Source organism: Acanthaster planci, linkage group LG06 (genome assembly GCF_054643075.1).
Source record: "Acanthaster planci isolate LZ-2023a linkage group LG06, COTS_SCS, whole genome shotgun sequence".
Taxonomy (NCBI): Eukaryota; Metazoa; Echinodermata; class Asteroidea; order Valvatida; family Acanthasteridae; genus Acanthaster; species Acanthaster planci.
This window is the reverse complement of record NC_141782.1, coordinates 22,563,100-22,574,133: the sequence shown is the minus strand read 5'-3', so window position 1 is coordinate 22,574,133 and position 11,034 is coordinate 22,563,100. Positions and strand designations below refer to the sequence as shown.

The following is an 11,034-nucleotide window of genomic DNA, read 5'->3' as shown; positions in this document are numbered from 1 at the left end:
CTACTGAAACACCAGACTGGCCCAAATGAAGATGGCAGTTGATAAAAACTGCCGGGGATTATCATTTTTTACAAACAGACAAAACAACAGTTTTAATGGTAACCCATCTGTGCCATTTTAATACTGATCAATAACGGTGATCATAACATTTCAGGAATTACTACAAGGTTATTGTGCTACATGAATCAATAATGTGGGGGGAACAAACTTTAAGACCAACTTGTACTATAAGAGTTAATATGCAAGGTTTCAGTTTTACGTTCTAAATCATCGTGCATTAAACAAACTCGTCACATTCAACCATGACAATTATGTTATTGTACATTACAGCCAGGTTAGCAAGTTTCCAGCATCAACACCCTTGAACACGGCATTAACTTTTTCAGTATGGTACACAAGATACCTTGTTTCTGTTATAACCTGTTATGCTACACCAATAATATCCCATATTCATAAATACCTGATTGGTCAAGAGTCTCTGTGCACGGGATGCATCACGTGCATGCCAAATTCATTTAAAAAGATACTATTGGACAACTTTCAAAAGAAATATACCACAAAATGGACGGCGGTGTTCAAGAAAATGAAAGTAAAATTTTTAGAACAAAATTGCAGGAAATCCCTCACTTGACTTCTTTTGACTCTCTGAATAAAAAAGGTATTTATGAATGGGAATAAATGTGTGCTTGGCAAGTCTTAAACTAACATTTAAGATCGGCTCAGGAGAATGAACACTGCATGATAATGCCTTTTCCTGCAGCCGGGGCATTTTAGTCACGCCAATTCTCCTGAGCCAGTATATTTATTCCCTTATTAAGTGGATGATTACTTGAAGTGTGTGGACAGATCTGAAGACTGAGTCAAAAACTCAATCAGTATCTAACATCTCATACCAAAAAACCCATCTCAACCAGAAAAATGAAGAACCAACATCACTAAACCAAAACAAGTTATATCTCACAATAATGTATATATCACTCCGATACTATTTTTTTCCAATTGCATTTCAAAAATACACTTAAACCTAGAATTAAACAGTCTACTATGTTATAAAAAAATAGGGAGATTGCTATGCATAGTACTTTAAATAGTAAATGGTTTTAGATTCCAAGTCTAACTGCAGAAGACAGAGGCTATAGTCTGGTAAGTGTGTGTCTCTTCTGTATATTTCAAGCAATACAACTGGCAAAAATAAACGTGATACACTTTGGGCAAAGTCAGAAACAATTGAACAATGATAATATGGAAGTAACATGACGCACAGACCCTTTGTTCCATGAAAAACGAAGCTGAAATAAACTCACTTATCAAACTCTACAGACAGGCAACAGAAAAATATTTAACCAAATTTATACAGAATGAAATTAACATCCAAACACCACTTCCAAACCAACAAACAGTAAAATGTGTGCACAAACCAAAAAAGCACATCTGTGTAAGAAATTTAATAAAAATGATCACAGTTACTTTCAAATGTAATTTGATTACTTTTACTATGATGTCATAATTTGTGTGCGGGGAGCAACAGAGATGGATGACTTGACAAACATCTGATGACGTCAAATCTGTGTATGACTATGACTCTTACAAAAGCCCAGCTGGACATAAATTCCAAAGTGTGCTCTTGTAGTGTAGTGCTACAGTGATAATAAACTATCATGTTGAAGATCTGAAAACATTTCAAAACAATAACAAATAAACCAATACTTAAACAAAATCACAACACTTCCAAAACACGCCCGACATCTTAGATGAGCAAACACATACCGGACTTATGACCTCTGCTGCTATACTTGGTTCTAGGGATTATTTCCTGGCCTTCTTGAAATTTGACCTCCTTGCCTCTGAACTGCCGACTTTTGACCTGACCACCACTGACCCCTCCAGTGTCCACGCTGCTGTCATCTAGAGATGTGGGCCCAACCCGTCACTTGGTACGACTGGTTTTGATGTGGTTAATCAGACCGTTGGTGGACGAATCATGGCTGGTCACAGGATTGTTGTCTTTCAGCTCTGGCTGAATGATCTTAGCTAACTGCTTACCAAGCTCCACCCTGAAGAAGGGACAAAATGTGCAATAAGCAGATTAACACAAGCATTTGGAAGTTGTATAAAACATGGGGAATCCATGATAACCATTAGTGAAAACACAGTACGCTCCACAGTACATTAAGGCTGCAAACCAATCGATTACTTTACTGCTAAAATGACTGGTTGGTTGGCAGTAATAACCAGAACACCACTCCTGTGAAATACTCAGTAGTCAGTAGGCAACAGTCTTACAACTTATACCATATTGGACAGACAGGCAATAGTCTTACAACTTAAACCATGTTGGTCAGACAGGCAATAGTCTTACACCATATTGGTCAAACAGGCAATAGTCTTATACCATATTGGTCAGACAGGCAATAGTCTTACAACTTACACCATATTGGTCGGAGCAAACCACTGCATAGAGTTGTTATTCAGCTAATCCCAACACAATCAACACAACTCAAATTGTTTCACAAGATACTGCAGACGAGCAATGCCAAAAGAAAGGTATGCCTTTTTTGAAAACTAGTCTCAACTTTCCACTGTAACTAATGGCTTTGGAACTTAATGTGCAACTGAATCTGCATAAATGTGGCAAATTTATTGACGCAAACTAAATAAATATTGAACCCCTTCACGACGGGATTATTTTGACCGTGACTGTTGGGCTGTGGTATGCCCTTAATGGAGGGCTTTGTCCAGCAGCAGGCCCCATTGAACCAGCAGCTGCGCGGTGAATAGACTGTATGCGTGGTATGCACTAATCCTCACACTACAGTGCGGTAGTAGCAGTCCTCTGTAGCGAAGGGGTTGAGAGACTTACCCCCACTGATCAAAGGAGCAAATGTCCCAGATGATTCCCTGAGTGAAGATCTTGTGCTCATACATTGCAATCAAAACTCCAAGAGTAAAGGGAGTGAGCTTCTGGATAACAATGGAGTTGGTTGGCCGATTGCCTTCGAAGACCTGCTCATTAAAAACAAAAATCTATCAATGCAGCAATAAGTTGAGAGCAACTGCTTCCAAGACATGTTTGGCTCCCAGTGGCTGTTGCATGTGTGAATCAATTAAGACAAAAAACATCAAACAAGAAGTGTTTGAATAAACATATCTGAAGAAGCAGTAAATGTCGTCCTGTTTTCTATCAAAGCAAAGGTGCTAGTTACTACTGAAGTCTTTTCTAATACTGTGAATAAATAGGCTAAATACAGCAACATTTTTCTACTAAAATGATACAGATTCTTTGCCGAGAGGCAGTTCTCAAAATGGAAATATGAGCCCGTTTCATTTGAAGTCCTAAGAAAGCTAATTTCTAAAGTTGAGACCATACCTTGTGAGGCAGGATGCGTTTCATAGTTGCCTCTGACATGTTAGACCCCTTCAATTCAGCTTCTGCCTCTGCTACAGTCTTTCCTTTCATCAAGGCTTCAGTCTGGGCCAAGAAATTAGCCAGCAAGATCTGAAAGATGGGCAAAGAAATATGAGCCAGAGACTTCTAAAGAACAGCCTGAAAGCAGTCCATAGCACACAACGATGATAGAAATCCTTTGATGAAGATGAGGAGTATCCCACAGCCTTGCAAGTCACTGAAGCCCCCTCCTACTCTCTGCACAGGAAGTCTTTCCTAATCAACATTTGGCATCTTCTACTGTGCACCAGCCATGTAGAGGGATCTAGCAAATGTTGCTGACAAGAGTCACTGTTTAACAATTTATACATGTAACTACAAAGGACTTGCCTCATGGTGGAGTCCATCTGTGATGGGGTTATGGGTTTCTACAGGAGCCAGAAAATCAGCAGGAACGATGCGGGTTCCTATAGAAACAGAATTTAAGGCAGGAAAATGTCCAGGATATAGTGAAAAGTGAAGATGTGCATATTGACATGCAATCTCTTTTGATGTTGGCGGTGTGATGAGAAGATATAAAGCCAAGTATATGGGTCATTCCATGAAGTTTGGGCAGAGTTTGTGACGGCGTCTCTTGTTACATCGGTAATTTTTATTGCCCTTTATTTTCACATTACAACAGATTAAGTCTCATTATTCAGCAAAGATGAAGCACACCACAAGAACCTAGCAAGACTTAGAACAATGTCAATTTAGAATCCACATGCAGGGAAAAAAGATGTTTATTTTTACTGATGTAACGAGGGACGCCGTCATAAACTGTGCCTGAACTTCGTGGAATGACCCATTTAAAAACCTTGGTTCCTCCATTGTGAATGATCATCTCACAGAAATTTTTTCACAGAAACCTGTCTTGAAAGTCAAAAATTCTCAATACATTTGATATAAACTACCTCCACACCAGGACCCCAATCTCTTTTTTTTTCTCAAAAATTTTAGCAAGAGTTTGGTTCCACGACTGTTACCTTGGTGAATGAGTTGATAGAATGCATGTTGGCCGTTGGTACCCGGCTCTCCCCATACAATGGGTCCTGTAGTGTACTCTACACGGCGACCGGTGGTTGCTGTGATGTATTTGCCATTAGATTCCATATCACCTTGTTGGAAGTAGGCCGCAAAGCGATGCATGTACTGTTTGGAATCAAATTTTTGGGCTTACTTGAAACAACGTTACAGATGCACTCACAAAGTTTTCTTCTAACTGAAGATAGGGCATTTTGGGAAAATCCTGTATAAAAATAAATTATGCCTGAACTCTCAAAGGAGAACTGAAGCCAATGAATAAGCAAAATTTTGAGCAGAAAAAATTTGGCTTACAAAAGTCAAGAAACCAAAATGTTTGGTGTGCACTGCTTATATGGCTGACTAAAAGTAATCTTCTTTGCTCAAGAACTATAAAACATATCCCAGAACTCGCACTAATACGGTATTGGACAAACATTCAAGAAGTTTAAAATGTATTAGATTTTCAAAGTGGTTCAACTGATGACACTGTTCAATGTCTCCTTCAACAGACCTGGTCATATGGCAGCAAAGCGTGGGTTTCAGCTCCAAAGAAGTTGTGGTACCACACTCCAAGCACAGCCAACACCACTGGCAGATTCTTTTCCAGAGGAGTCTGATAGAAATGGTTGTCCATGAAGTGGGCACCAGACAACAAGACCTCAAAGTTATCCATCCCAATGTACAGGGCAATGGATAGGCCTATGGCAGACCAGAGGGAGTAACGTCCTCCAACCCACTGGGGAAAGAATGGAACAAAATCATTCAACATTATGTATTACATTCAGGTCTGGATATATGGCTACAATTGGATGAAACTATAATTAATCAATTTTGTCAATCATATATGGATAACATACTTACATCCCAAAAGGGGAACATGTTGTTCTTGTCAATGCCAAACTCTGTAACCTTAACCTGTGGAAAAGGAAATTCAATGAGATTTGATTTGCTAGGGCAGCTAATATGGAAGAGTCACAGGTGATAGAAGGGGACCAGTGAGGTGCCCAGCAGCTTATAAAGGCTTAAACTGATTTCATAGCCAGGTGCCTGACTTAACCAGCACCCCATATTACGCTGTTCACAACTAGGAACCAGACAAGGGACAGCGTGACTGGCTGGTCGGCCGGGCATGTCAATATTGTGTGGTGCTAGCCCTGAGTCGAGTCGTTCACGGTGCATTGAGTATGTGTGATAGGCAAGCACACAAACACGGCTATTTATGCAGTACACGGTACACAGACTTTGCACGGCCGTGAAATACAATCCAACATTAGTAGCACTACCCCTCTTCTGTCTGGATTTCAAGAGGAAAGATTTTATGTCAGGTCAGCTTGAATATCTTTTATCCAAAGCCCTTATATTCAGCTCTGACTGCAAAGCATGGTTTCTTTTTTCTCAGGCTTCATTCTTACTAGTCAGAATGCCTTACCGCATTGGTTGATAGGGCAGCAAAGTGTTTGGCTACATGAGCAGGATCCTTAGCTGTTGCAAGGAACCAATTCTTGGCAGATGTTGCATTTGTGATGGTCTCTTGAGTAGTGAACGTCTAGAAAGATTGATATGTTATACCCAGTGAAATGAAAACCATCAGACACAATAACAAGACAACAGAAAAAACAGACAGCAGAAAGTACACTAGGCAAGCTACAGTGGTGTCCTACTATTTGAGAACAGACAGCACAAAGTACTCTAGGTAAGCTACAGTGGTGTCCTACTATTTGAGAACAGACAGCACAAAGTACTCTAGGTAAGCTACAGTGGTGTCCTACTATTTGAGAACAGACACCAGAAAGTACTCTAGGCAAGCTACAGTGGTGTCCTACTATTTGAGAACAGACAGCACAAAGTACTCTAGGTAAGCTACAGTGGTGTCCTACTATTTGAGAACAGACAGCACAAAGTACTCTAGGTAAGCTACAGTGGTGTCCTACTATTTGAGAACAGACAGCACAAAGTACTCTAGGTAAGCTACAGTGGTGTCCTACTATTTGAGAACAGACAGCACAAAGTACTCTAGGCAAGCTACAGTGGTGTCCTACTATTTGAGAACAGACAGCACAAAGTACTCTAGGCAAGCTACAGTGGTGTCCTACTATTTGAGAACAGACAGCACAAAGTACTCTAGGTAAGCTACAGTGGTGTCCTACTATTTGAGAACAGACAGCACAAAGTACTCTAGGCAAGCTACAGTGGTGTCCTACTATTTGAGAACAGACAGCACAAAGTACTCTAGGCAAGCTACAGTGGTGTCCTACTATTTGAGAACAGACAGCAGAAAGTACTCTAGGCAAGCTACAGTGGTGTCCTACTATTTGAGCTCAATTCCAAATTGCACCTTTTAATTTTTATGAATGCTTCACACGAAGATTTAATCTGGTGCCAAAAATCACAGTTACCAAGAAAATAGCTCTGGCCACTCAAGAATATAACTATGTGAACTTTTTCTCCCTGGGAGCAGAATGACAAAGTGGCAGCAAGATGCGATGAGAGATCAAGACAGACAAGCAATCCTACCTTGGAAGCAATGATGAAGAGAGATGTTTCTGGGTTAAGTTTCTTCAGTGTCATGGCCAAGTGAGTGCCATCGATGTTGGACACAAAATGAACATTCAGATTCCCTCCATAGGGCTTGAGAGCCTCAGTTACCATGACAGGGCCCTATAACATGGATAAAAAAACAGGCAACATTGTTTCTGAATTTCCTTTGATTGTATAACAATTTGAGATTCTCAAAACAAAGTCCTCAAATAAAAAATGCTGATTTACCCTCCTACTCTTGCATCTAGCACAGTTGAAAATCAAAAGAGTAGAAAAGTAAAGGGTATGATTGGCATACATACCAGTCAATGTTATACCAGACATATCTTTCCATGCCAGATGTTTCTTGAGAACATACACTGTCTTTGAAAAATGCTTCAAAATCCACTCACTAAATCTGATCCACCAATACCAATGTTGACCACATCAGTGATAGCTTTGCCCGTGTAGCCCTTCCATTCACCACTGCGTACAGCCTGAAAAACAGACATAATCATAATCTACATGTATGATACAGATTTCCACTGCTACATCAGCTAATCAGGAAACTGCTTAGATATATATACTGGTACTGGCCAAACTTTATATTGTTTCATGAACTTAACAAGATGCTAAGCTTAAAAATCACTAAGCATAGAAAATACATTCTTAGTAAGAACAGGTTACCAACCAAATCCCATACCAAATACATGTACATGTGAGACTGGTTCTTGGAACCATACAATTGACTACTGTTAACTCTTCAGCTACATTGTCCATATATTTCACCAATGACCCTCTGTCTCACCTACCATACCTCTGTGAAGGTCTTCATCTGTGCAAGGACCTTGTTGACCTCTGGCATGACATCTTGTCCATCCACCAAGATGGGTCTGTTAGAGCGATTGCGCAAGGCAACATGAAGTACGGCACGATCCTCTGTGATGTTGATCTTCTCTCCGGTAAACATGCGTTCCCGAGCAGCCTCCAGATTGCGAGATTTAGCCTAGGAAAAATTGAGCAAGTTACATTTATTCACATTTACTGTGATATAATCTTGAATTACTGCGTCTTAAACGTTCAGGTACATTCCTAAAATTCAAAGAAATTTACTGAATGATTACCAGATCAATGAGCAACTTGAAGACATCTTCATTGATGAGATTTTTGGAGAAATCCAGCAAAATATCGCCATTACTATCACCAAGAGGAACACTGGAAGAAACAAATTTGGTTAAGTAAGTTTTTTATTTTAATCATCCTGGTAAACTAAATTTACAATTAATAATGTAAGTGAAGAAAACTGTTTAGTATTACATCTATGTATTTCAAAGGCATGGCACTTGATCTTAGAGCCATGTTCCTCTTGATAGAGTACATGTAGGTTGGCATCACACTACAGGTATCTTAGTACGCAATCAAAGATTTGAAGCCTCCAGATGAGCAATGGCTGTCAGCAAAAGGAGCAGATGAAAAAAGCAGCCTGCCTCTAAGACATCCTCAGCTCAAGGGTTTCCTTGTCCTAAGTGTGGAAAAGTCTGCTCTGCAAGGATCAGGCTCCATAGCCATCTTCTTGCTTGCAGAAGTTAGACTACCCTCCTTGATCCTCGCAAGTGAGCAGTGAGCCATCATGTTCCTTAGTTACTTTTTACCACTTAGTTTGATAGCACTGCTGAATAATGTAAAGTAAATAGTTAAACTCAAAATATTTTGTTGAACACTGAACCGAATATTAAGTCATTAACAAGTCAAGGATCTCCTGAAAGATCCGGGATAAGAGAAAACAAGATATAAGCAATCACAAAGATACTTCCTTGCTGGAATTTCCACATTGACAATTTTCCTTCAAATGATCAAACAATAAACTCATTAATAATTCGAGTGATTTACCACCCCTCAGGTACATTACAGTACAATTTGTTAGTTTCAGTTCCACACAGACATTACCACCCTCTTGGGAGTTTAGGCTCTCATAATCCAAATTCTAAAAGAATGATGGCATGCTGCCAAGTGTCTGCACATTTGGTAGCATGGCCAATATTACATGTTCAAAGCAAGTCCTGTGTTCAAATTAACCCGTAGGACACCAACCTACCCCTTGCTGTGATCATACGTAGCTCTTTTTTATGGATCCTTTAGAAGCAAACACACACCATCCCTAGTTCATTTCCTTGTTTACACGTACATGTCAGTGGTACCACTGGTATAGATCCAAGGTACGCCGACAATCATAGAATATCCGCACATTCCAGAACAGTTTGTTTCCTGGTTTGTTAGACTTTACATGTACTCAGCTTAGTGTGTCTGGATCTAATGTACATGATGGAAACTAATTTCTTTTATCCTTTCTTTAACAGCCGCAGCATGTTATTAAGCTACGGTTCATTTAAAAATTCTTCACGTACAGTTCATGCATCCTTCCTTGACTACACCTACAAACCATTTCTTGATTTAACTTGGAAGTCATTTTGTATGAATGCTGTCATTGTCACGTGTCAAGGTGAATTGTATTGTACAATTAACTGCAAAGACTAAGTGTCCTTCCTCGGTAAAAGTTCCATATACAGACATTGCTATAATTTTCCCTTGCAGTGTTTTACTAAAAATCAGAAAGTGACATCCTAAAATGTCACATTTAGCAGTGAAAATATTGATGCATTAACTTAGAAAACAGTTTGAAGTTTAGGCCAATCTCATGGAATTTGGGCAGATGGGGTCAAGTGATGTCCGTGATCCCCGCCCCAGAACTGTGCAGTTCGTTGTCCGCCGTTCCATGTCAAGCATGGAACTCTTAAGTTCCCCCTTCTTCTATTGATAACAGGTTCAACTGGTGAAACTAGAACAATAATGTTACCGAGAGCAAACTTTCAATCTACACATCATGCTGTGCAGTCAGTTCATGAATGTAGAATGAGGTAGGAAATTACACTTTACTTCCACCTTGTCAAAAAAAAAGTTTCACCATGAAATAGCAAGAAAACATGTTTTGTTAGATGGCAGAATTGTAGACAAAATGTGTCACAAGACCAACAACACAACGAGTGATTGGAGATTGATTAATCATGTCCAACATACACTGACATTAACAATATTCTATCAGCATTTTAAAAAACTGGCCATCGTTTATGTTTCCAACTTAATGCAGTAGAATTGCCATGGAGATGTGAGGAATGTTTTTGATCACGAAACTAACTGTCCAACTCCAACATCCTCAAACTCATTTGGCCGAAATGACAACGATGGAATAAAAAAGAGTAATGTTAATTAACAATTTGCACTGGCAACAGCATAGTACTTCACTTAATTCGTCATTATCAGAGCAAGCCAGTCAGTGACACAGCAAAACAGGCCCTCGGCCTGGTAAAAAGTACAACCAGGCAAACGCACAATACACAATTAATTACATACGATAAGCTGAATTTCTTGAATCGATCCGGGTCCGACTTGAACATTTCCAGAATGTTCAGCTTCTTCCCATTTTCATCATAGTATTTCTGTAAGGCCTGCCAGGCAGCATCGTCCGTTAGGAAAGTCGCTGCCATCTCTCCTCGGTGAATAAGTGGAAGAAACGGCAGATTTACCCCAGCTTGCATATACACCGCACCCTGCAGTCCCTGTTCGCGAATGGTGTCGGTGCAACTTTTGACCATTTACTGCATTGCTTTTACCCATACATGAAACAGTCGTACAGGAATTGACCTTTCTCACAAAAGCTGGTCGGCGCTAGCGTTATTCATTAAAGGTTACCCAGGTATGCGAATCGAATACCGGATGCGGAAAAAGAAAGACTCGAGGACAATAAGCGACCATGAAACTGTCATATCAACTGATCAAATGCATATGATAGAGGTAGGATCGGTGTAGGTGTACGTATGCTCAGGGAGGTCACATTTGGGCATGGACAAAGTAATCTAAGGGAGGGCAGAAACTTCAACAATCAGAACAGGAAAAAGCAAAGGTCCAAATCCATCTCGCCAGTCTGTCAAACAATTAGAACATTTCTCGTACTGTCACTGATATGATTTTTATTAATAACAAAACAAAAACGACAAAGAAAACAAATATGA

At 39.8% G+C, this 11,034-nt stretch overlaps 1 protein-coding gene across 1 annotated transcript; it reads right to left on the bottom strand.

Annotated features, from left to right (window-relative positions):
* Positions 1-90: 90 nt before the first annotated feature.
* On the bottom strand, positions 91-10,618 carry LOC110980122 (glucose-6-phosphate isomerase-like). Its single transcript, XM_022236476.2, has 13 exons — positions 10,376-10,618; positions 8,092-8,182; positions 7,785-7,973; positions 7,381-7,464; positions 6,965-7,108; positions 5,880-5,996; positions 5,312-5,365; positions 4,962-5,186; positions 4,411-4,576; positions 3,776-3,852; positions 3,368-3,496; positions 2,861-3,003; positions 91-2,054 (listed from the first exon to the last, which is right to left on the bottom strand). Exons 1-13 carry the CDS (start codon positions 10,615-10,617, stop codon positions 1,928-1,930), a joined length of 1,788 nt encoding a protein of 595 aa, XP_022092168.2. The 5' UTR covers position 10,618; the 3' UTR covers positions 91-1,927.
* Between the last annotated feature and the right edge of the window lie 416 nt (positions 10,619-11,034).

Excerpts from the sequence above, each read along its gene's own strand:
- LOC110980122 (XM_022236476.2), bottom strand. The coding sequence starts at position 10,617 with ATGGTCAAAAGTTGCACCGACACCATTCGCGAACAGGGACTGCAGGGT. Across the intron at positions 5,187-5,311 it reads ACATGTTCCCCTTTTGGGAT|TGGGTTGGAGGACGTTACTC; the intron begins GTAAGTATGTTA and ends TTCTTTCCCCAG. Across the intron at positions 3,004-3,367 it reads AACGCATCCTGCCTCACAAG|GTCTTCGAAGGCAATCGGCC; the intron begins GTATGGTCTCAA and ends TTTAATGAGCAG.